Source organism: Biomphalaria glabrata, chromosome 5 (genome assembly GCF_947242115.1).
Source record: "Biomphalaria glabrata chromosome 5, xgBioGlab47.1, whole genome shotgun sequence".
NCBI classification, from domain to species: Eukaryota; Metazoa; Mollusca; class Gastropoda; family Planorbidae; genus Biomphalaria; species Biomphalaria glabrata.
In genome coordinates this window covers 11,584,345-11,611,150 of record NC_074715.1, presented here as the reverse complement: position 1 = coordinate 11,611,150, position 26,806 = coordinate 11,584,345, and the positions used below count along the sequence as shown (strand labels likewise).

Sequence of the window (26,806 nt, the reverse complement as noted above, 5' to 3'; positions counted from 1 at the left end):
AATTCTTTACTATATATACTTTCTATTTATATTTTAACATATTTGAAGATTATGTAGGTTGATTTGGTGAGGTGGGGGTGGGCGATTAGATCAATCCCGCACTCACTAGACTCTAACCCTTCGAGTGGGGAGCGGTCCAATTTTTTTTTTACAATCACAGTTTGTTAACTTAAATTAGTTACAATCTATATGATAAAAGCTAAAAACATTCGCCATTCAGACCTTGCGATCTATAGGGCAGGTCATCTGTTTTTTTTTTTTTTTGGCAAATGGTTAACGAGCAGGGTGTCATGACAACGACTAATCGCCTTTATTTTCCCCAACTAAAGACATGTACCTATTAGTTGGGTGAACGCAGGGACGCCCTAAAAATCCAGAAATTCAAAATCCCAGTCCAGGACCCTAGGTTAGGAAGACAAGCGCTTAACCACTCAGCCACTTATTAATATTTTAATCAGAATTTATATTATGTCTTTTCCTTTCTGGTATGTTGGCCAATCTAACATTCATTAGTTATTAAGAGCAAAATAATTGCTATTTAGTTATATAAAGGAGGTATTGTCTTTTAAAAAAGTATTTTGTTTATATTTTTCTTGCTTTTTATTGTCAAAATCCTACTAGTCAGAGGGGAAGGGGCAAGAAGTATAAGAAAAGACCAACTCTTTCCATATTTATTTTCCAGGTCCACTTTTTAAGATACACGGATGCACTGACCTATTCAAAATTAATTCCAACGGTTGTAATAAAAAAAAAACAACAAAAACAACAAGAAGGAACAACAGCTCTAGAAAAGTCCACACGAAAGCAATCCTAAAGGAGGGTGTCCTGGATCGTGAACACACCAGATGTAGGCTATCAACTTTGTATCGTCTGCTGAGTACTGATGCCTAGCTTGAGATCGTGTTAGGCCTCTTTAGCTACATGAAAATGAAAGAAAGAAAACAGTGTATTTCCTATTTTTTAAAGACTAGATCAAAGAAGTGCACTACAATACGATATTAAATATCAACTCATACAGGTCAATGATGCGGGCTTGCTTTTGTGTTTCTGTTGGGCTAGGTTTGCTTGCAACAATGAAAAACAAAAAGGAGAAAAAAAATATTTTTTCAACGTTACAAAGTTTACATCCATTCACTCTGTCTGGTAAAGTTTTTTTTTTACACTTTATTTTTCCCACATTCATTCTCGGATCAAGTTGGTACTTTGCACAATTATTTATTGTACCTAAAAATAAAATAAATCAATCGAAAAAAATATCGAATTAATTAATTTAATTATTGATAAATAATTATTTAGTTTGGTATCGAAAAAGGAAAATAAATGGCACTTTTTTTTTAAAGATGTGGCTGTAAATGTGAAGTTATTTCCTTTATTACGTTTTGAACACTTTTTTTTCTCTCCAGATATAAAGATTAGATAGATTGATAGATGGATGGATGGATGGATGGATGGATGGATGGATAGATAGATAGATAGATAGATAGATAGATAGATAGATAGATAGATAGATGGATGGATGGATGGATGGATGGATGGATGGATGGATGGATGGATGGATAGATAGATAGATAGATAGATAGATAGATAGATAGATAGATAGATAGATAGATAGATAGATGGATGGATGGATGGATGGGTGGATGGATGGATGAATGGATAGATTGATAGATAGATAGATAGATAGATAGATAGATAGATAGATAGATAGATAGATAGATAGATAGATAGATAGATAGATAGATAGATAGATAAATAGATAAATAGATAAATAGAGATAGATAGATAGATGGATATATATATAGATAGATAGATAGATAGATAGACTGATTGATTGACGAACAGATTGATATATAGATATAAGCCTAGAAAGAGATAAACAGAACATAAGTTCTTGCGTTACCAAGCACCTCCGTGTTTTCACCCAGATTTGAACTTCCACAGGATGTAGTCGTATCACGTGCCTAGCCCACGTGTTTATGTCTCAAGTAATGAATATCTGTGTGTGTATGTGGGTGTGCAAGTCTGTGTGTGTGTTAACCATTGTATCCATAAAGGTTGACGTCTCAAACAGTTGTGTCTATTGTCCCCTAGCTGGCACTATGCCAAGACTGACGTTCTAACAAGTATCAAGAGTCGGAACACAAAAACTGCCTACAAAAGTCTCAGTAAAATTCTTTTCTTCCTCAATTTTGTTGCGTTTGAAATAGTAGAGTGGACTAAAAAACCCAGCTTACTAACTAGCATGGTATGAGTGTTGGCCTCCTTCAGTTTAGGGTTCAACTCTATGAGCCCATGTTCATGTGACTGTAGAGCCATGTTCTGGAGAGACACTCCCGTCCACTTAAAATGCGATGGTCTTTAGGCCTATATTATTTTTTCACTTGGCTCGCTTTTTTTTTTTTCAGAGCTGAAGCCAATTCACGAATACCAATAAAAACATAAATAAAACAAACACCACATACATACAAAATAGTGTTGATAGCTTAATTTTATTCAATTTTCATAAGAGACTTTTTGTTTTGATAGCCGATCCATAAAAAGCAAGCAATTACATTACAAACAAGCTAACTATTTAATAATCTTTAAAAAAAATACAGCAATGCTTATCAAAAACGGAAGAACGCCGCCCTTAAAACTATATCTACCAATTTGTGTAATAGCTATTTCCATTATTCGATATTAAACAAAATAATTAATTACCAATAATTAATTCTCTAACTGGGTAATTTTTTTTTTCAAAATGGATTCCTGTTTAGCTAGGTACAAGAAATAATTGTTTAAAGTATCGACTCTGATCGGAGAACGCGTGACTGAGAAATAGCGATAGCAATTATTGAACGAGGACTAAACCCAACAAATTTAACCATGTATGTGAATACTGAAGTATTAGTTTCCCATGTTGCTATTAAACAAAATAATGAATTGCCAGTAAATTATTGTCTAAATGGGTTACTTTTGTTTTTAGTGATTATTGTCTATGCCAATGAATAATTGCGCGAAGTTTCAACTTGATCTGAGATTTTTTTTTTTTCTATTAAATTTGGAACCACAAAATTTCACTTCGTCTGAGGCCTCCAATTATCTAAGGCCGGCCCTGGAACCAGAATGTAACCATCCTCTCTTCTAAGAAACGTTCGAAACTTGAAAGTCAATGCAAGTCAATGCTGACCAGTGCAGCCAACGGGCTGCCAACGTGAGGACCGCTGCTACTGCAATGCACCAGGATCCGAGCCCGTTCTTTATGCTATCAGAGGCACCTAGATTTACACGATGATTTGAAACTAAAGGGGGGATAACCTTTCGCACCCATTGAACTAAGTAAATATTTGTGTTCCTATAACAAGGATAAACAGGTTTTGACAGGCTATTAAAATATTATACAAAATTATAACCCAGCGAAAGCTATTACCTCAGATTCTTATCTGGAGGTTGGGGAGGGGGGGAGTAATGACTCGTGTCTTGTTACCTTATAGATGACTTCCTCCATGGGACATGATAAAGTGAAATCAACAACATCACAAAAACAACAACATCAACAAGATTCCCTGGGGCATGATTCCCTGGGGCATTCGAGCTCATATCGAGAGCAATGCCGTGTTGCCGTTATCGCGAGATCACTTTGAGGCGTTGGATTTCTGTAATCCATGTCACGTACAAGATAATAATAATAAGATAACATTAGTAATATACAACCAATGGTGCATTACTGTGATGGCTGTGATATGTCCTTGTGGTGAAATAAAATATACTTAAATCCAACGAAGGACTGATTTTCTCAGATCTTTCTGTCAATAATATGAAAAACAAAGTTGTGTATGTCCGTTAAATTACTTGATATGTGAGAACAAAGGGGAAACCAATAAATTAAAGAAAGTGTCGTTGTTTGTACTTTTAATTGGAAAGTAAAAAAACGAAACTATTTGTTATGCAGTTAGTACCCAAATTTAGTCTGCTGCTATGTGGCAAAACTGTCTAATGTAGCAAATACCCATTTCGTAATTATTTATTAGTTCTAGGTCTCAGTAGATAGATAGATAGATAGATAGATAGATAGATAGATAGATAGATAGATAGATAGACAGATAGGTAGGTAGATAGGTAGATAGATAGATAGATAGATAGATAGATAGATAGATAGATAGATAGATAGATAGATAGATAGATAGATAGATAGATAGATAGATAGATAGATAGATTTAAAGACTGACAGACAGACAGAAAGATAGATAGATAGATAGATAGATAGATAGATAGATAGATAGATAGATAGATAGATAGATAGATAGATAGATAGATAGATAGATAGATAGATAGATAGATAGATAGATAGATCTTCAGTTTATTTTGGGCTGTGACGTAATGATCTTTATTACTGAAGGAACACCTGAAGCAACACCAGTCAAATATTTCCTACTGGGCCACAGTAAATCCTCAATTAAATCTAGTGAAGGTTAAAATAATGTAAATGTTAGGTCTAAACTTATTGTACATTGCTTTGAAAAGTTTGTTTCAGAAATGGGAATACACTTTTATATCGACAATCTACGCTCTCTCTATAGAGTTCGACTGGTGTAATATTGCCAGACGATTGACGTCACCCCAACACCAGTTTAATGTACTGTGCACACGCTACACACAAGATTATTATATCTACATTTGGTTATCTGTAATTAAGAATACTCAGGAAAAAAATTGGGAATACTATGCATATAATTTTACTTACATACATAATAAAATAATTGGATAGACGCACTAGCGGCGAATAAATACAACAATTACAATAACACACACATGACAACAACCCTAACCCTACCCCCAACAAATCAGTACCGTATTTAGACTTGACTATATAAATACTATAGGGGCCCTTTTGATCACTTTATAAATAAAAAGATATTATATGTCAGTGCTTAATATTTCTGGAGGCTCTAAGCTATAGCTTGTTACCTATAGGTAAATCCGGCCCTGTTGAAAATGCAAGGCGTCAAGGCTGTACAATAAGGTCAAGTGGTCAACATTACCCAGAGACTGTAGTGTTCATGATCATTGAGATGGTCCATTGACTGGAGGAAGTAACGGCTACCATCTTCATTCAATTCTCAGCCCCCCCTCCCCCCCCCCCCCGCCTATTCATCGCTAATTGTGCTCCACCTTCGCTGCGTCCCACGCACTTGGAGGACATGCAACAGTGGCCGGGCCATTTCAAACTTCCACTGGAGCTTTCAGCTGGGGCTGGACCTCCCAACTCTGGTACTCACGCTAACGGACTTGAACAGTCTACAGCACCAAGGCAGAGGGATGAGCTTTTGAAAGGACTACAACCGAATACAGGATTAATAGAGCTAAGTTTATAAACAATAGGGGCACTCATATTTTTACCATCAGCAGTCAATATGATGAATCGATTATGAATCGATTATTTTGTCTAACCATACTCATCACTGGCGGATCATTGGGGCGGGGGGGGGGTGGAATGGGCGATTCCCCCCCCCCCCAACCAAAGTTGTGGATCCGCTAGTGATACTCATAGATAGATAACTTAAGGATTTACAATTATACTCCCCACCATTGTAATCCCTCCACCCTTTATCTTTTATTACATTAAACATTTTTATCTTGTTAACTAAAGGGATTCTTTTCTCTATTGTACGCTACCTGTCTGTTCTGTTTCCCAACATGTAATGCGCGCTGGTCTACGCTGTCGTTAGAAACCCCTAGACCTAACGTCACCGAAGAAAATATTTTAATAATTAATTGATTTTAATTACATAAACCCACAGAGGCGCATTACAATGGGGGCTTTTCCCAGCGGCGCTTGAAGTATCCAACAAAATAATTTATAACCAGTAATTTATCGACTAATTGGTTAATTTTTAGTTATTGATTCTTGTATTATTTAGGTCAATGAATAATTGTAAAATTTCAATTCGATAATGGACGTGGAGTAAGATAAGCTAAGATAAGATAATTTTTATTGATCCAATGTAATGGAAATTCAGTTTGACTACAATTGACGAGCTCAGCGAAACTACTTTACAAAAACAATATTGATTAAAAATTCAAACAACATTCACACACGAAACACATACACATTCACAACCAGCGCTTTATGAATTTGACTTCTATGAACTTCTCGATGACGTCAGCTGATCTTGTAACACTCTGACCGAAAGTGGGATAAAGGAGTTTTAAAATCTTTCAGTTTTAGTCCTAATGGAAAGGAGACGACCACTTCGTTCAGTAAAGGTGTTAAAGCGTTTTTCCAGACAGAGTTGATATAAGCATTTGTAAAACAAGATTACAAAGAAAGTTTGTGTTATCACACAAACCCAGAGGCGGTCCCCAACGAGTTCACAAATGGACCAGAAATATTCAAGCCAGAGTCTTGTTTTGATCGTTGAAAGAAATGACATTTTTAAAATCATTGGGCACTAAGATACAAATAATTTTTCTCTTTTAAAGTTTAAATTTTTCAAAATGAATTTTTATTAAGCATAAGTACTTTTTTTCAATAACGAATTGTAGTTTTTTTTTTTTAATATATTCATTATGTGACGTTCCTTTTTCAGACCTAGTGATCTATAGGGCTTATGATGTAAAGGTCATCTGTTTTTATGACCCACGGTTAACAAGGGTGTCATGTGGCCAGCACAACGACCAACCGCCTTTGCTTTTCCCCAACTTATTTCAGGTACTCATTAGAGCTGAGATTCCAACCAGGGACTCCCGGTTCGGAAGACAAGCGCTTTACCACTCAGCCATCGTGCTTTCTATATATTCATTAAGCGTACGTTTACATTTCTTTAAATAATAATTGTTAACCTTATTAGTACATTCAAAATTTTAAAAAATGTTACACTTAATAAAGAGAAACTAAAAACAATCATTAAGATTCATTCTTGTTACAGAATTATATAAATTGGCAAGACGAACAGTCAAAAAATAGTATTGACCTACTTAACAATTTAATTCCGGAAGTGAGCTAAACATTTCTTGAGTCACAAAAAGACTTTTCCCCTCGCAAAAAAAAAAAATAAATAAATAAATAATATGTCCCCCTCCCACTTGATAATGATAAATTGGTGCAGTTGGAAATATTTTTTCAAGCTCTTTTCAACCACATAGGTTTTATTACTATCTTAATCTAGACTAGACTAGATCTAGATCTAGAACTAGATCTTGATATATAATCTAGATCTAGACTAGAATTCGTATGAGTTTATACGTTTAATTTAATATTACAATTACTAGATATTATTAGATTACTCGATAGATGCCGATATTATGATAAGGATTAGTAGACCTTTTAGTACCGTTTAATGATGTATTATGCTGCTCGCATCCTATTCACTTCTTGATGTGAAAGTACTGTTTACATAATGAATCTGCACCCCTAAGCTGTCCGAAGATAAGCTATTGCCTTAATAATTCAAATTCAAATATATATAGTTCGTCAATCGTGGTTCGATGATGACCACTTTTGTCATCCAGGGGGGCTGAGGGCTTTGCACTGGGGTTCTATGCCTCCTCATGTGGCTGGTGAGACCTATGTGAGCCCGGAATGTTCGGCTGCACACTAGGCAGGTTATTCCAGCTGGAGCTAGTGTCGTGGGCCTTTGCTTTTCTTCTCTGGCGTTTTTCTTCTGCCAGCGTTGTTCTATTTTCCTCAGCAACCTGTGCGCCAGTTTTCATAGCGCGACGCCATGATGCTCTGTCATGTGCCTCTGTCTCCCAAGTGGCTGGGTCTATGCTGAACGCCTTCAGAGAAGCTTTTAGGGTTTCCCTGAAGCGCTTTCTTTGACCACCTTGCGAGCGCTTTCCTTCGCTTAGTTGGCCATGCAAGAGTCGTTTAGGGATGAGGTGGTCTTCCATTCTGCAGACGTGTCCTGCCCATCGCACCTGGTACTGCATCAAGATTGTATGGATGCTTTGCAGACCCGCTCTTTGAAGGACTTCAGTATCTGGTATTTTGTCTTGCCATTTGACATTTAGTATTTTGCTTAGACATGTCATGTGGAAGTGATTCAGTTTCTTTGCATGTTTTCTGTACACTGTCCACGTTTCTGAGGCATAGAGCAATGTAGGAAGGATGACGGCTCGATAGATCCCTAGCTTTGTGTTTGTGGTGATACCACGTCTGTTCCAGACATTTTTAGACAGTCTGCCATATGATACACTGGCTTTGGTGATACGTAGGTCGATTTCATTATCAATCTTTCCGTTTCTGGAGAGTGTGCTGCCAAGATATGTGAATCTGTCCACTGCGTTTATATCAAGTCCATTTATCTTGATACTCGGATCCGAGTAGGCTTTACCAAATATATATATATATATATATATATATATATATATATATATATATATATATATATATATATATATATATATATATATATATATATATATATATATATGTGGGCTCTATTCAGTCTTATGATGTAGAGTCAATGTAGACTGTCAAGTTTATAATGAGGATATGTCAAAACTGCGCGCTATAAAAGTATTTTTTTTTAAACTTAAAACGAAAACAAAGTTCGTATCAAAATTCTTTTTTTAAAAACATCATTTCAATCAGTATTTCATTCCACGAGTTACTTAATAAATGGAAAATACATTTTATAACGATCCATTGATACTTTTTCCTTGTGACCTTACATTCAATTTTGTTATCAATGCGCGAATCTATGAATGAAGATATAGTTGATGATATAGAAGTCTGTGACTTTTTAAAAAAAAAGTCATACTCTTTGTCGTTTTCATTTAAAAGTGGTGTATTTAACAACATAGATAAGTTTTAAAAATTGAATTGTTCACATTCGGAAAAGAAAAAAGTAGCCCTTGCATCAGAACTTTCAATGATCTAAAATATCATGTTGTCCTATTTTGATTTTCTCTTCTAGTTTCTGAGATCTAAACGTGGAAGACGGAAGGACGGACAGACAGACGACACAAAACTAATAGCGGCTATTCCCCTTTCGGGAGCAGCTAAAATAAGTAATTCTAGAAATTTTCTATAAACTAATAAAATCTGTTTAGGTTTTAGAGATAAAAGTATAAATACAGAGTTTCTGAAATGGTGTCACATAATTTGTTTATTTGGAAAGCAGCCTTGAAATCTGTGCTGATTTTAAAGTAATCAGTTCAATTTAAAAGTATTATACATCTTAATTGAGTGATTTTTAAAAAAATTCCAAAAAGAGATATCAGAAATAAAAATTTTTTTTTTGCAGTTTACACTTAAAGGAGTTTTTAAGTGAATGAAAAAATGTGAAAAAATATCTTTCAGCTCATCATTCAGCTGATCTTTTAGTTCAACTTTTACTTTATCTTCAGTTCATCTGATTAATATTTCGTAATTTTCAATCTAAAAATAATTCTTTGAGTCCTGAGCGAGACCCCCAGTAATCGGAGGCCCTAGGCGGTTGCCTAATTTTTCTATGCATATGTCGGTCCTGCCAAGCTGCGACCTATATACATTGCCACATCTAGCGCAGACATAATCATTTTCCGACACTGGTCGATTTAGATTTTATTTTCGTCGTCGACTTATGTCCTCGGCAGTTGATTTTTTTTTTTTAGTTTCGAAAGAAGTGTTCCACCATAATTAAAAGCTTATTCAAATCTGTTTGCTGAATTGTAGCATTTTGTACACAACATTGCGGCAATATTCTACGTAACAGTTTTTAAGGGACCTTCGATGAAGTCCAGTAGGGAATCGGCGCTTGTTGCGCCATTATCCCGTTGATTGTTAGAAAGGCTTTTATCCAACAACCAGGCCTGGACATGGGGCTCTTCACCTCCTGTCTGAGGGCTTCCAGCGGTAGTGGCCATAGTGACTGACTGGCTAAGTCGACCATACCGCGTACACAGCGGACCGCCCCCGATACTAACAGTCCAGACGCTATAAGTGGGCAGGAGCAGTGCTGACCATGGGGAGCTTGTCTCATATTCCGGTAATGTTTTAAAGGGACAGAATATATCAGTGCTTTTGAAGTATCTTCTGCCATTGACGAAGTGGCTCAGAAATACTCAGAAAGAAAGCATGAAAAGTTTGCTTCCCAATGGAGTGCAATAGTGACATATTCATTTAGATGACGGCTGGTCATGTAGTAGCGACAATCGTAAACATTTAATTGTGCCGAGCGTCTTAGGGAGATTATTCCCTGGGAGATGGATCCATGGGACAGGGTCGTAGTCAGGAATTTTCCATCGTTTGGGGGCCCGGGGGGAGGCTTGACCACTTGGGGGCACCTACACTTAATATTTAGTTTTTAATGTAAAAAATAGTAATTTGGGGCCTCCTTCAAGTGAAGGCCCGGAGGATTTTTAAAATATCCCCCCTCCTCCCCCACCCTAGTTACGCCACTGCCCTGGGAAATGGATCTCTGGGAGATGGATCCCTGGGAGATGGATCACTAGGAGATTGATCACATTGAAATGAAAGAAGTTCCTTCCTGGGAAAACGTTTCAGAAAACCTGCAATTATTGAAGCCAAAACGTGAGCTCTTTTTCAGGTAAAAAGATTGAAAGTTATTTTGATAATATTCGCTTCCTTGGACAAGATATCTGAGTGAAATTTAAGAAAATTATCGATGCTCTTTGGCTTGAAATTTTCCATTTATTTCAGAATAAAAAGGCAATAATTTTTTTTAAAGTTTTGAATGCACTTTTTTAATTATAGACATAATGTTTAAAGCGCCATTTCTGGACAACATTTGTGCAAAGTCTTTTTGTTCTTTAACGGCCCGTAATCTACACGCGTACCGCTTTCACCCGCTAAATATCTGGTCACCTCATTCTTCACGCCTAGTAGGGTATGTGTGTTTATAGGTTATAGTTTCTCACACACACACACACATAGATGTAAATTTAAAAAATCTTTTCGCTTTTTTTTTAACTCCACAGATTTACAATACAGACTACGGCCAGGTTATAATGGAACCGTCAATCCAGATGTCATTTATTTCTTCCAGACGGCCGAGAGTTTTTTTTTTTTTTTTTTTGTTGCTTGTTTTGTTTTGTTCAGTAGATCTATATCTCTCAGCACTGATCGTATTCTATTCAATGGATTTTTCTTTCTCTGGGTTGCACTGACGTCATAGATTTTATTGCCAACTGCAAAAAAAAAAAAAAGTGAAATATTTACATAATAAAAGCTATACATGCCCATGATATGCATGTGTATAGAACTATAATGTCAACATGCTGATATTAGTTTTGTATGACTCGACATATCTCCGTGGCCTGTCATAGGTCGTCAATCAAACGAAAGAGAATAAAAGTCTAAAGGTGGACTACCGTGGAACACACTTTCGCTGCCACCGAAAAAAAGGGAATAAGGTGAATGTTAGATTTGTGTGGTGTGTCTGTCCTTGTCTGTCCCGTTTAGATTTTTTGATAAAGATGTTACATAAGCTATTTAAAATTACATTTAGGTATATTTTGTAGCTTACTAAACATAGGTGCTACGACTTTCTTCTTCTTCGTTCTCATTTTACACAGAGTGTGCAGAACAGTAATCCTATATCTGAGATTAATCGCGCAGTGGTTTCCAGGTCAGGCAGTTCTCCGTATAGTTTTTCTTCTATAGGAGGGTTTTGGGGCCAGAGTCTGGTTCGGACATCCTCAACTCCTGGAGGAGTATGCAGCTTTGAAGGACGTGGTCATCATTCTCTGGTGATGCTCCACAAGGGCAGCTTTCGCTAGTCCCGACCTTTAGCTTACGAAACATATGTTGTTTTATTTTGAATTTCGGGATTCTAATGGCGCCCCTGAGTCCACCTATCCCTACAGGTTATCTGACTTTAGTTGGGGAAAGTAAATGCGGTTGGTGACCAACATATAATTTTTCGTCTCAGAACCGGACTGCATTGTATTACTTGGGGCTTGGTGGCTAAGCGGTAAAGTGCTTGGCTTCCGAACCGGATGTCCCGGGTTCGAATCCTGGTGAAGCCTGGGATTTTTAAATACGGAATCTTTGGGCGCTTCTGAGTCATTAACATTGGGCCACAAAACAGATGTACTCTATATCATCTTCCCTATAGATCGCAAGGTCTGAAAAGGTACTTAACTTAAAGCATTGTATTGGTCTAGTCATCTGAACGCTCCAACATAGTGATGAGAATGGGGGAATGGTAGAAGAATGAGCGTCCTACAAAATAAACCATAGCCGTTATAAGACTAAATGAGGCCAACAATTACGAGCATACAAATTACCTTTTTAATTTTTTATTTTTGGTAAAGAACAGTTTTACATCTCGATTTGAAGGTTTGTGAGTTAGAATAGAACATAACATTAAACAAGCTTTTTAATTCAATTCCTTTTTTATGAAGCTGATGACTGTAAGAGCGATTACTTCACTCAATAACTAATGAAGGATAAATGAAAAAAAAAAAAGGAAGTCTCTACATTGGACGCTGCGCAAAAAGTACATGAACTTCTCTACATTTACTCAACTCTTTGTTGAATACAAATAGGCCTATTGCAAAGAAACATTAGAGTCGAGTGCGGGAATACCCGCTGAAGCCTTTTCAAAATACAAAGTCGGTTGCGGACAGCGTGTTCAAAATAACCGACTTTAAGTTCAGGTGTTTCTATTTTGAAAAACAAAACAAAACAAAAAAACTATAAGAATCAAACCAATGTTTTTTCACTGTTGGGATAAGCTAGAATTATTTTTCTAAAAATATATGCATAGAATGTCTAATTTCTAGTAAAATTGTTAGAGCTGTTTTCGAAATCCGTGTCCAGGTTACATCCACTTTCCTGAAGCCATGCATATTTTGTCAGCTAATTAGATGAATTGTAATTACAACAAATCAAAACGTGAAACAACTTTTACAGTTTTTCTGTGGTAAAATGAAGCGGCGTAATAAGGGACACAATTCCATAAAAAGGAAAGCAGGTAATTTAAACAAGTACTCTCCCTTTACTTCTACTAAATATATCTCATCTTATTAAATATCGACGTTTCTTCAAAAAAAAAAAAAAAAAAAAAAATAAGGTCTCTATTTCAATCTAGTCATTATGTTAATCAGTGGTCTGGCAAGTAACTGATTTTTTCTGCTAACTCAGGTAACCCATTCCATGCTTCAATAGCACTAGTGAAGAAGGAGTATTTGCACAAATTTGTCCTAGCATGTGAGACACATAATAGATCTCTATCTTTGTGTCTGATCGAGATGAGTGAGAAACTTTTCTTTGGCAGAACCAATCACGGCTCTTTATTAGCCTTCACTGAATGCTTTCACCTAACATCTTCTTCAGAGTCTCGTTGATTAACTTACATTTTTATTCCTCCCCGACAATAGTTGATATGTGGGGCCTGTCACAGACTAGTTTGAGACTCACTGTGACATGAAGTGATTTCATAGTCACTTAATTATCTCGTGCCTTTAGCACGGCTAAAATTTATCGGTCTGTAACTGACCACGAAGTGAAAACCTTAGTAATCTTTTGGCCTCTTTGTGTAAGGATGTAGGCCTACATGTAATTTTTTTCAGTTGCAATATGTACTTTATGAGGTTTATTTCATTCTGAACATGGAGATGTACTTATATTTTATGATATTGATACTTATGCCTTTGTGGCTAGATGGCCAAGATATATATTTATTTAATAAAGATGTCATCTGCTAACACCTGCTTTCATTCAGTGTATTTAGTGAGTTTTGTCTAATGTGCAAGAATAAGTTTTAGTCGCGCTAGAAGTAAACAAGTACAAGGAGAAGAACACGCTCACAGAACCCAACAGTAGCGTTACAGTCAAAAGTAAAATTTCCACTTTCAGACCTTGCGATCTATGGGGCAGATGACGTTAAGGTCTTCTGTTTCTTTGGCCAAAGGTTAACGAGCAGGGTGTTATGTGGCCAGTACAACGACCAACCACCTTTACTTTCCCCAACTAAAGTCAGGTACCCATTAGAGTTGGGTTGACTCAGGGGCGCCCTAAAAATCCTGAAATTCAAAAGCCCAGTCTTCACCGTGATTCGAACCTAGGACCTCAGGTTCAGAATCCGAACGCTTAACCACTCAGCAACCGCGCCCCCTGTAGAGTTACAGGGCCATACGTTTTTTTTTTACTAGAGTGGCAACAATCCTCGTCTTCTGATGTTCCTTCAGATTTGAAGAGCATTACATTCTAGCCCCAAACCTCCTGCATAGGGTTATATCCCGGGACCATCGAACGACAGCCCTAAGAGTATATTCCACGGCCATTCAACCATCCATGGTGCAAATATAATCATTATGTATGCATAAAAAGAGGGTTATGAGGATATATTGACCAATGTCCCAGGAAATAACTCTGCGGAAGTCCCGTGTTAGTTCTGTCATCAATAACTAAACGATAAAAAATCAATACAAAGCCGAAGGCCACATTTCCATAATGTATCAAAGATCAAAAAGATAAAATAAAATAAAGCTTTACGCGTACTTGTGTGAACTTGGGTGTGGTTTGGACTGAAGTACTTATTTTCACGCTTGATTTCATTCCTCCACGACTTGCTTACAGTTTGGTTAAACATTGTATAGTCAATGTATATACACAAATATAAAGTATTTGAATGTCTATTTATATATTGCTGGCATAATAGATACATTGAAGTGTGCAGGGAGCAAAGTGTAGCCTGATGAGAGCTTCGTAAAACGAGGGATTTATTCTGGTCTCTAGGATTAAACACCTTTTCAGCTTGGGACGGATTGTGAGAAACTGTTGTAATGAGACTAGATGTGAGGGGACTAGATGTGAGGGGCTAGTTGTGAGAGAATAGTTCTGAGGAATTGACTGTGTGGAATTAATCACGAAGGACTAATTGTGAGGGACTAGATGTACGGGACTAATTGTGAGACTTGTGAGAGACCAACTGTGACGGGCTAGTTGTGAGGTACTTAACTTGACTGACTAGCTGTGAGGATATAGATGTTCAACGCTCAAATCTTTACTTTTGACCACATTGGAAGACATAGTTTTCCGAAATTTCGAACAGTTTTGTTTTCATTGCTTAAAATATTGACTTCCACATCCAGGTAAGAGGTACTCTACACTTTTGCTGAATACTAGATCTAGAGATAAGTATGAGTCCATCGAAGTCTAATAGTTATACTTGTGTCATGTTAAAACATAGATAAAACACACACAATACAATTGGAGATTTTCACGATAAACTTAACAATATCAATGACGCTAAATTAATCTTTTGCGAACTAAGTAAAAATGGAACAGTCATCGGCAGTTGAGCTTTGCATTAATTCTCCTGTGTTAAGTTTATTAAAAGATTCTATGTATATATAATTCTCTTCATGGCCAAACCATTCCGGACACCACCAAAAATCATGGAACTCTAATTTCTGCAAGTCGGACTAGAGTTACCCCACATAACTTTTGCGGCGAAAAAAAAAAGAGGTGGGAGGAGAACAAGTAATCTTCTCTGTATTCACCCACCACTAATTAGCAGGGCCGGACTTAACCATTGCTGGTCCCTATGTGAAACGGATTGGGCAGGGCCCAGTTTGGGTAGGGATACGGATAATAAGTGAAAATTAAGAGTTTGTGTTAGAAAATAAATTCGTCTTTGCATTTTATTCATTCTTTACTACATACAGAATTACTTTACGAGCCTTGCGTCTAGCAAAGTCATACAGTCTATCATAAAAAATTATGTTTCCTGCATAGATCACGCTCAGTAGCAAAAATTACCAAATGTTTCAATCTATCTTCGAGAATTTTTGACTTCAATTAATTCTTCATTAGTTTGAGGCGCGAGTATAGTGCCGTTTGTTTTTAATCGCGCGTAGGATTTGCGTTTTCCATACTGAATGAGACCCCAAAATGACTATTTTGTCTATATTTCAGGATATTTTTTATGAGTTTTCAAAAGATTTTAATAACTTCCGGAGATTTCCATGACTTTTTCGTATATTTTGCAATTTCAGGAGATTTCCAGGAGCTCCTGGTAAATCAGGAGGCCGCGGAAAATCTGTTAAAAGTTTTAAAATGGTTTAATTTAATAATTTATACACCTAGGATTAGCGTGAGGCATATGAAACTGTGGGGTCCACTGCGATAGCTTAGGTTGCAGTGGCTTAAGGCAGGCCCTGCAAAATAGCGGCGCATGCTACGCCGCGGGTCGACTAGCATCTAAGATTTGATTATATTTTACGTAAATCTAAAAAAGATTAATTCTAGATTCTAGATCTCAACTAGATCTTAAAGTGTTTTAAATCAGAAGTCTAGGCGTAGTTCTAGATCTAGATGTCTATTAAATGAAGTACCAATAAATAAGTGCACAAGTTCGCATGGCCCGCTGGCCGAATTGGTAGGCTACCATCGTTCGTTCAAGCATCTGACGGTGTCAAATCATTGGTTCAATATCCGGTTTGAACTAAATATTATTTGTTAAATAATTGTTAAATATATTGTATTATTTTTTAAGCTGCATAATGGAGATATTGTCTTCTTAAAAATGTATTTTTAACTCTTTTCTCCGTAATTATTTATCCACATTGTAAAGGAATTCTTCATTTTGCGCATTACTATTTCACTACCCTGTTATGAATGGGCTTCAATAACTTTGTTGTTTGTAATCAGAAACTGCTGTATTAGGTGTAGAAGTAATGCATGCTCTTTTTATATTATTCAAAGTCAAGTTTAAACAATTAAATATTAATTGAATTGAATGAGGTCAAATCAACGATGGTATAGTCGATTAGGAGGGAAAGAGTTAAATGTTTTTCTTGGTTTGTTCACACTCAACCATCGAGTTGCTTCAGGGGCAGGAGGGCTACTTTCCTATTATTGAACCCTGGCCATCGTGTACCTTGCTACGCTACTGCTAAAGATTGTTACTTTTTTTTTTCAAAAGCAAATAAAAAATAAAAAAATAAAATTAAAGCATGATTCAAAACTTGTTATTCTTTACTCAACAAAGTCATACGTCAAACTTTAATGACCTCTCGCGAATTACCGTACAGCTACCAACGTTGAACGAGACTGCCAACGTCACGACGGGGGAGATTACTGATACCGAACTTGGCATAGTCACGACGTTTCTGAAACATCCGTATTAATTGGATCTCCGAATGTTGACTTCTCCTAATGGGTCCACCTTAAGGCCTTTGTTGAAGTTCGCGGTCTGTTGTATTTGTTTGAAGTTACAATCAATGAATGAATCCTAAGTAGGAATCGTATTGCAGGGAATAATGGAATGATCGTCGATCTTGTGTGAAACAGAATGTTAAGATCTCTGTTTGAATTCGAGGCGGAGAAAAATGTGTGTATGTGAGTTTGTGACATAATGTTATATCAATTCATGTATTTGTGTGTGTGGGCATGTGTGTGACAAAACGGTATATCAACTTACGTATCATGAAGTGTTCTGTGTATGTGTGCGTGTAATTTTTGATTCTTTAAGATTCTGTTCGATCTTGTAAACTCCATTAATGCCATCTATATGCCATCTATATCTATATTTTATTTACTGGTAAATCCCATTTGATTGACTAAATGTGTGTGTCTGTAATAAAATTACGTAAGTACATAATCATCATATATAAATATTTTTTTTTATGTGCGTTAGGAAATCTCGCAGCGACAAAAATGTGTAAACATCCTTTCAGTTACATAAGGGGCGTGTTGGCGATTGGTAAACTGAGAGTTTTGAGTTCGAATCCCGGTGTAAACTTAGTTGTTGAACCTCGGGAATTTTCAGAACGTCCCTGTCCAATCAAACTCTAAACCAATACCTGTCATACGGCGGGCAACTAACGGCGGTTGTTAGTTGTGTTGGCTACATGATACCATCGTTAACCGCTGGCCCTAATAGATTGCAATGGCTACCTTTAACTAACCAACACTTAAATAGTTTTATCAGTGACAAGAACTTTATTTTTAAAATGTCATTAAGGCTTCGCTTTAAAATTAGCGTTCTTTGGGTCAAATTACGTAAAGCTGAGTGGTTAAGCCTGGGGTCCTGAGTTCGTTTCTCGGTGAGGACTGGGATTTTGAATTTCGGGATTTTTAGGGCGCCCAACTCTAATGGGTAACTGACTTTTGTTGGGGGAAGTAAAGGTTGTTGTTAGTTCAGCAGGCCACATGAAACCCTGCTCGTTAACCGTTGGCCAATGAAACAGATGATCTTAAAATCATGTGCCGTATAGATCGCAAGGTCTGAAAGAGGAACTTTATTTTTTTTAAACTGTTTATTAGTCAACAGTTATTTAGGGTAACAAGTAAAATGTTGTTGTTTTTTATTTTCTTGTTTCAATGGTGAACTAAAATAAAACCACAAGATTACAAAGAGAGTTTGTGTTATCACACAAACTCAGAGGCGGCCCCCATCAAATTCACCAATGTTTTGATCGTTTAAAGAAATTGGCTTTTTTTTCACATAAAAGCAAACAGTGCAACACGTCGTCTTTGATAAGACTCTTCTAACTCTTCTGGAATAAGCAGAGTAGAGTTAAGTGATCACCTAAGATCAGCATGGAAACCTCCCGATACAGTGTGAGCCGATAACCTACTTTTATTGATTTTTACTCATATGTAAAATCCCAATGTTAATTACATTTATTCAATTGTTATTGCACATTTTACAATAATACTTAATAAAAATTATAAACAGACTTAACACCACATGAACAGGTTTCTTTTGTTATACTTTAAATGGTATAACGTTGTGCTGTATCATTTACACTTACACTACCATCCAGATGTGCCAATGCATATTTGGGCATATATCTAGAGATTTTATTATTATCTTTTTCAATGTGTCTGCTTTTACCAAGTTATAATTTTTCCAATTTGGTTGGCACCCCCGAAATAGTGTCGACCGGTGCGGACCGCACCCTTGCCCCTCCCCCCATGACGCCACTGCTCCAAGATTACTAATTCTTCCCAACAATTTTGATTAATATATTGGAGTAAACGTAGTAAGGCCTGCACAACTAAACAGGTTTCCCATGCGAACAGTATAGACTAATACACTATTAACCAGTGGCGTAACTAAGGGGGGAGGGGGGGAGAAATTAAAAATCCCCCCGGGCCCCCACCTAGGGGGGGCCCCCAAATGGGTGTCCGAAATTTATTTGTAAATACATAAATTAATATATTTGATTGACAAATAGTGTCAACGGGTGTCTTTTTTTTCAACATTTATGGATTAAAAATTTATCACAAAGACTAAACCTAGATCTAGGTCTATCAGTACGTTGACTTTGTTGACATTTTAAAAATATTTTTTCCCACAGAGATTAAAGTTTTTTTTAAAGTTAGTTTTACATTTTAAACTTTGTTGCCACGAATAAAACTGCATGATATACAGCGAATTCCAGGTATCTTGTTACCTTTACTAATAATAGATCTAAATGGCGAGTATTTTATGGCTACACTAATTAACCTTGAAGCAAAATTTACAGAATCGAGTATAACAGATCCAAAAGTTATTCTTAATAATGCAAGAATAGTCCATTATTCGGGTTTGGCGTCAATAATTTCAGAATTAAACTTCACACTCGAGTTATTACCCCTCTATTCATCTTTCATCAATCCAATGGAAACTCTATTTTTATTTCCATCTAATCCTTTTGCTTTCGCACAAAACATAAACAACAAACAATAACGTAATATCATATAATATTAGCACATCCTTCCTTTTGAAGTTATTATCACATCCTTCCTTTTAAAGTTCTTAAGAGTGATATCTACCATTTGGGGGCCCTATGCAAAACTGATCGCGCGGGGCCTAGTCTGGGTAGGGATGAGCATAATGTCATTATTATTTTTTTTGAATTAGAAAATAGGCCTACTTTCGTCTTTGCAATAAATTTTTATCAAATGAAAGCTCGCAATGCCACTTTTTATTTATTGGCACCCCAAAATGTCAATTTCGTCTATTCTTAAGGAGATTTGAATAAATTAAAAAAAAGTTCAGGACTTTATCGTATATTTTGCCTTTTCATGAGATTTCCTGGAGGCCCTGGAAAATCAGGAGGTCACGAAAACCCTGTTATTTTATATACGTTATAATGGTTTAATTTAATAATGTACACTTAGAATTAGCGCGTGTCCTATGAAAGCGCGGGGCCCACTGAGACCGCATAGGCTGCAGTGGCCTAAGGCCGGCCCTGTCTAGTAGGAACTTCAACAATTCGTCCACTTCTGGTTGTCTTGACTGGCACAACAAGTTCTCTAGACGTTGGTCTATAACTGTCTGTTTCGTTTGTTCCAACAGTTTGCAGTTCATTGTCTCCATCGGTATCATAGTACCCAGAGATGTCTTCATCGAAACTCTTATTCAAAAAGCGTTGATTTCTTCTGTATGTTTTTCCGTTTGTCTTTATGATGTAAGATCTGGGTGCTGAATGTTTTTTTTATGACAACTTCTTTCTGCCATGTTTGACCTAGACGAACTCTCCGACAGAATAATCTTTAGGTATTCTTGCTTTTGCATCGTATTTCACTTTGCTTTTCATCTGTCGTTCGTTGAGTAATGTCTGCATTTTCAGCTACCGATGGTTTCAATAGTTTGGGATCAGTTCGAATGATTCCCTGAGTCTTCTACTCGTCAGCAGTTGTGATTGTGAATACGGCAGTCCACTTATCGGAGTATTTCTATACTCGAGCATAACGAGATATGTATCTTTCCCACTTTTGTATGCTCTGAATCCTTTTGCTTGCGCACAAAACATAAACAACCAACAATGACGTAGTACCATATAATATTAGGACAGAATCTTCTTCATGCAGTGGAAAATTAAGAATTTTTTGCCTATCTTGAATTCTGGTCAAAGCTCTTGCTCCCAATTAATATAGTTCGGAAGAAACTACAAAAGTCTGGACTGCATATATGGAAAGCTGCTAAAGAAATTAGTACCCTTTCATGCTTTCTGCAAAATGATGAGAAACTGACAAAAACCCAATCCATCAAAAAAGCAAAAGAAGGTAGTGAATACTATGGATTCCCTGTAATCCCTGTGGGAAGCGTGGTCGAGAGGCTAAGTGCGCTTGAACTTGGCTTGTCTTGGCTACCTAGAAGGGGACTCGAGGTTCGACACCCGACTCGGGCAGAGTTGCGTTTACTAAAGGCAGAACGGAAAACCAACTCCTAGATTGGACCAAAGCGCTCTGAGCATGCTATAAGCATGAAAGTAACGCTATATAAAAGCTATAGAAGAAAGAAAAGACTTGATGGGAAGTTGAGTTCTAATGTAGGACTGTCAATAGAACTGCAATTCAAACGTGTTGCGACAGAAGTGCTGGACAGATTTCATATGGAGATGAAGGGCAGATTCCAAAGGCTGGAAAGAAAATTGATACCTTTGGGTTTCTTCTTGAACCAAGACACCTGTTAGATGAAGACCCGCTTATGACAAACTGTGCTACTTTTCCTGTTTGTATGATGTCATTGATGCACGAGCACTTTTCATCAACAAACCAGTAATACAATCACCAATAGACATATTGAGGAAACAGGCTTCATATGGTAATTACGTGTGCTCAAACTTTGCAACCTCCTCCGAATACTGCTAACTCAGGCCACTTCCATTACGTCATGTGAGAGATCATTCTCAAAGCTCAAGTTCATCAAAAGCTATCTCAGGAGCACAATGATACAAGAAAGGCTTATCATGGCTTTAATGTCAGTGAAGTCACAAATACTAGAAAGTATCGATGTAGTTGATGTTATAGATGTCTTTGCTGCACAGAAAGCACGACGTGAAGCGATATCAATTGAGATTTGTCACTTGTGCATTATTTAACTAATAAACAAAGCTTTTATTCATTAAAATAGTCTTGATTACTTTTTGTTAAGTTTACTGATATACTGAACCAATTTGATTTGGGGCTTATATATTTTTGCGTACATTATTCCATGTCATATGTCGAATGTCAAAATGCAAGGGGCCCCCAAAGAGGTCAATCCCCCCGGGCCCCCAAATCCCTAGTTACGCCCCTGCTATTAACCACTAGTTGGCCTACTAATCCTGATCATAACCACTCTAGACTCTATTTATTTAATAGGTCTAGACTAGATCCAGAATATAGAATATATATAGAATCTACTATTTAGATCTAGACAAAATCTAGATTTCTTGACTAGTTCTAGATGTGATATAGATCTAGTTTAGATCTAGATCTAAACTCTTGAAGATTTAGATCTATCTAGATTTCGATCTAGAATCTAGATCTCGATCTAGAATCTAGAGCTCGAATCTAGATCTCGATCTAGAATCTAGACATGTTTCGGATAGAGTTGAAGATAGTTTACTTCCTAGTCCAAACATCCCGCAGGACGACGGGGGATGGGAGCGGTCAGGGTTTGAACCCGGGACCATCGATAAATCCAAACGACAGTCAAGCGCGCAAACCGCACGACCAGGCAGCCATCCTAGACTAGGTCTAGACTTAATAGACTCTAGATAAAGATTCAGAACTAAATCTATAGCCTAATCTAGACTAGAATCTGAACCAGATCTATAAATCTATAAATAGAATCTAGATCTACTAGATCTAGGTCAATATTATGATCAAGATTAATAGGCCTACTACTGGGTTACTGATTCACTTCTTGATGTGATACTACTGGTTACATAATAAATAAATCTGCATCCCTAGAAGATAAACTATTTTCTTAATTGATTATAAATGTAAGTTTTGTTCAAATTTTTTTTAATACAATTAAATCTAAATCTAGATCTATGTCTGGCCTCTATTTATTGTAATTTAGATTGTCGTCAAGTGTATAGCCTAATCATGCCTAATGACGATATGTGAAAACTGAGCGGTATAAAGGTAGTTTTTTTTTAAACTTACAATTGAAACGAAGTTAGTATTAAAATTCGTTTTTAAAAACAACATTTGAATCAGTATTCTATTCCATGAGTTAGTTAATGGAAAAACAATTTTATAATGATCCATTGATAATTTTGATACTTTTTCAATTGTGAAATTTTTTTTTTGTACCAATTCGTGAATCTATGAATGAAGCTTGATTTATGGAGAAGCTTGTGAACTTTTTAATAAGACTTACTTCCCCTGAAGTTTTTCATTGAAAAGTGGTGTAATTTTTTTTTTAAATCTGCTTGCATATATACTTTTTAAATATTAGATGGTTCACTTTCGGAAAAAAAAAAGTTGCCGTTGCATCAGAACTATGAATGATCTAAAATATCATGATATCCTATTTTCATTTTCTCTTCTAGTTTCTGAGACCTAAACGGGACGGACGGACAGACAGGCCATACAAAATTAATAGCGTCTTTTCCTCTTTAGGGGGCCACTAGAAAAAAGGGGGAGAAACACTTTTTGCCGTCGCCTAGATTGGAACTCGAGACGATTGGTTTGAAGCGGGGCGTTTACTTTGTCCTATTGTTTGTATCGATCGCCAAAGTGCATGGCACTAATACAAAGAGATCTCAACCTTAAACCTCCCTCGTATTACACATTATCCTATTTACTTCTAAACTCTTCAAAATAACAGAAGTCTATTGTAGCCCGACCTGAGACACAACTTGTTGTGGGTCTCACAAAACACAGTTGAATACGCATCTATTGTAACCCGACATTAAACACTATGTTCCGGCAGGGACAACGATAGCGCGAGTGACATGAAAACCGTTACCTAGCCAACCATTTACCACATCAAACAAACCATTTCGAATCACTCTTGACTCAATGAGCCTTTCCCACGTTTAATTGGCCGTAAAGTTCAGTGATTTCCCGTAAACTCGGTTTAAAAGCATATATCGTCATTCCCGGATGACGCGTTCAATTCAATCTAAATGTTTTTGTTTTTTTTAAACGGTTTACTTTTGTTAAAGATGCGACATAGATTCTAAATGTTATTTATTCCTATAGCCAAAGCTTCCACTTGGACACCCTTCAATTGATAAAGTTGTACAGTATGAGCCATTGTGACATGATACATGAAACATTCAGGATTTTTTCTATAAGCCGTAACATTTGGGAGAATGATTATTCAAAAGCATTTAAGAAGGGGAAGGGGAGAGAAGAAGTGCTTTAAAAGAAAATAAAAATGTTGTTGTCACTAGGTTAAAAAGTCTGTGTAAATAAACTCTTATTTTTGTCAACACATCGTGTCACTGTCTGTAACTGACACTCAGTCTGGTCCTTGTTGTCACTAAGTCATGTTTTATCATTGTCAATGATTGCTATCGTTGTCTTGTCATTGTTATTGTCACTTAATCGTGTCGTTGTCACTTAATCGTGTCGTTGTCACTTAATCGTTTCATTGTCACTTAATCGCGGTATTGCATTGCCAATTATTCGTGTCGTTGTCACCTGATCTTGCCGATTTTGTTTAATTATGTTGTTGTCACTAAATCTTGTGTTGTCTCTTAGTTTTGTTATAGACACTTAATCTTGTCTCTATCGCTAATTGACGTCCTCATCATCCACATTCTCGTCATTCAAGTCTAGTTCCTATTAGTAACTCTGGTCTCAATTCATTCTAATAAATTACTATCACTTTCAACTGCCACCTTCCACTCTCCTATTCTCGCTTTCTGATAACACTCTGTCATTGTGATTAGTTCTATTTGTATCACAGCTCTGAAGGCCGCGAGATATCCAGGCACACTAATAAATATTTCACTGTCCAGCTGCTGTAACCTTGCGATTGTATTTGTTTCCGACCTCTCCATTAACTCTTTCTCTCCGTAACTATTTACCACATTCTGGTGGAATCAACGTCGGTATCGTTAGTTAAGAGAGAAAGAGTTAAGGCAACGATAACCACATTTACATAGCAGTGGGTGTGGAGATACAAAAGTACAGGGCTGTTGATGAGAAATGTCAATAAAACGCATATTGTCGTTTGCGCGAGCAGCTTTTGATGGAGTCGACAGATAGGTCTACCTGAGCGGCTGTAAGTGAATGTATGTCGGTTCAAGTATCTCCTGGGTTTTTAAACCTATTTCAATGTTTTTATTTCTTTGTCTTGTATTGCAAAGAGATGGCCGTATTTACAGCGCATTAATTCAGCTACGAAGTTTTAACAAAGACACAAAGATAGCCGAGGAAAAGACAGCAGGAAGTACTTGACACATTGAGACAAAAACTTAGCGTCTAAGAAAGACGTTAAAATAAAAGCTAACTACGAATGTGAGAAATATAGATGCGTTAGAATTAACTCTTTCTCTACTAACTGACGATACCAGCGTTGATTCCACCAGAATGTGGTAAATAATGACGGAGAGAAAGAGTTAAGGAAAAAATAAAAAAATTTACTTTAGCAGTTTAAAAACAAGGTTACAAAGACAGTTTGTGTGGAAACACAAACTCAAAATCGGCCCCCGAAGTGGTCCACCCAGGCAGGTAAAAAGGCAGGTTTCAATATTTTCAGAAAGAATATCAGAATGAAATTCTATCAAGTGCATATGACAAAGAAGAATGGAGAAAGAAGGTTGACAGATATTGTGTGGTGCCCCAGCGGTCCAGCAGACCAAAGGATAGGTGAAAGTGAATGTGAAGTTAAATGCTAACCTGCCTTACTGATGTCTTATAATGAATATCTAACTGATCAAATTCTTTTGTAAAGGGTCAATCTCTTATTCAAATCCCCAAAAGTAGGATACATAATTTCCGCTAAAAAAAATTCATTCAGTTATTCTTGTAGTGCAATATTACAGTTCACGCGATAATATGAAAACCTAATTATTAATTGTTGTTATAAATTATATCCAACTTATATGCATACTAAAAATATTTTTTTTCTCTAAAAAAAAGAGTAAACATTATTTTTGGGTAAATGTAGTAGTCAATATTACAGAACTTACATAACGTAGCAATACAAATGTAAAAAAAAAAAAAATAACAAAAAGTCTAAAACCATTTGCATAAATGTGTTAAAAATATGTTAAGTGTCTATCTCTCCTATTAAAGAGCCTCCTGTCTTCGTTACTATTAATAGTGAATAGTTGTAAAAGTGGTGTATTTTTATGAAAAAAACTGCTTTCATAAATGATTTAAAAATCGCTTTTAGAAAAGAAAAATGTAGCCGTTGCATCAGAACCATATGACCATATGATGACGGATTTTCACTATCTTTTCTAGTTTACTAGATCTAAACGGGACGGAAGGACAGACGGACAGATATTTCACACAAAACAAATAGCGTCTTTTCCCCTTTCGGGAGCTGCTAAAAAGTAAAGGTTCCCCTTTCAGAAATTGCGATCTTTAAGGGAAAAATGGTGTAAAACGCTTCTTTTTCTGAATGCCCACGGTTAACAAGGGTGTCATATGACCAGCACAACGACTAGAGACGGGGGTGGAACAAAATGGTTTGAGTGGTAAGAATGGTGGACAGAGACGACCTCATTATTGACCATGTGTCGTCTGTCCCGGTGCTGTGAGGAAATCTGTTTACCTCCGTTGCCTTCCACCCCCCAGCACTAAAACATCAGACCAGCCTTCCAGTCACCTGTGATTGTTTGGTGTGGGAGCATTGTGTGTATGCCTCGCAGTGGACGTGACGTCATTCTCTGGTGGCGACCATGACCAGTTCACACACACACTCACACATACTCTCTCTCTCTCTCACACACACACACTTGAGGACTTGCTTGATTAATCTTTTGACTTCGTCAATGAATCCCCAGCGAGATCGTTGATGTAAGGAGGCAAAATGATGCAAATATTTCATACTAACGAGGTACGTGGATCAGTATGGCCCCAGTGTGGTACAGATTGCATATTCAAATTTACCATGTGACCAGCAATATTTTAGGCGGTGTTCAGATTTAGCATTAGTTTGACTTTCAAATACTTTAGGAAGCTTTCGTTGGGTTA

General features: G+C 36.7%; 2 protein-coding genes across 4 annotated transcripts in view; one reads left to right on the top strand and one right to left on the bottom strand.

Annotated features, from left to right (window-relative positions):
- Positions 1-26,806, bottom strand: part of LOC129926517 (uncharacterized) — an 86,398-nt gene that overhangs the window by 58,214 nt on the left and 1,378 nt on the right. The window lies entirely within an intron of this gene.
- Positions 14,518-26,806, top strand: part of LOC106062433 (amiloride-sensitive sodium channel subunit alpha-like) — a 45,267-nt gene continuing 32,978 nt past the window's right edge. Inside the window, exon 1 of one of the 3 annotated variants that reach the window (XM_056031122.1) lies at positions 14,518-15,027. Coding sequence is in view for 2 of the 3 variants with exons in the window: in XM_056031120.1 (XP_055887095.1) it covers positions 26,643-26,669 (27 nt within the window). In the remaining variant the exon portion in view is untranslated. Of the gene's footprint in view, positions 15,028-18,303; positions 18,503-26,540; positions 26,670-26,806 lie in introns of those variants that run through there. The other 2 variants (XM_056031121.1, XM_056031120.1) reach the window with 2 other exon arrangements.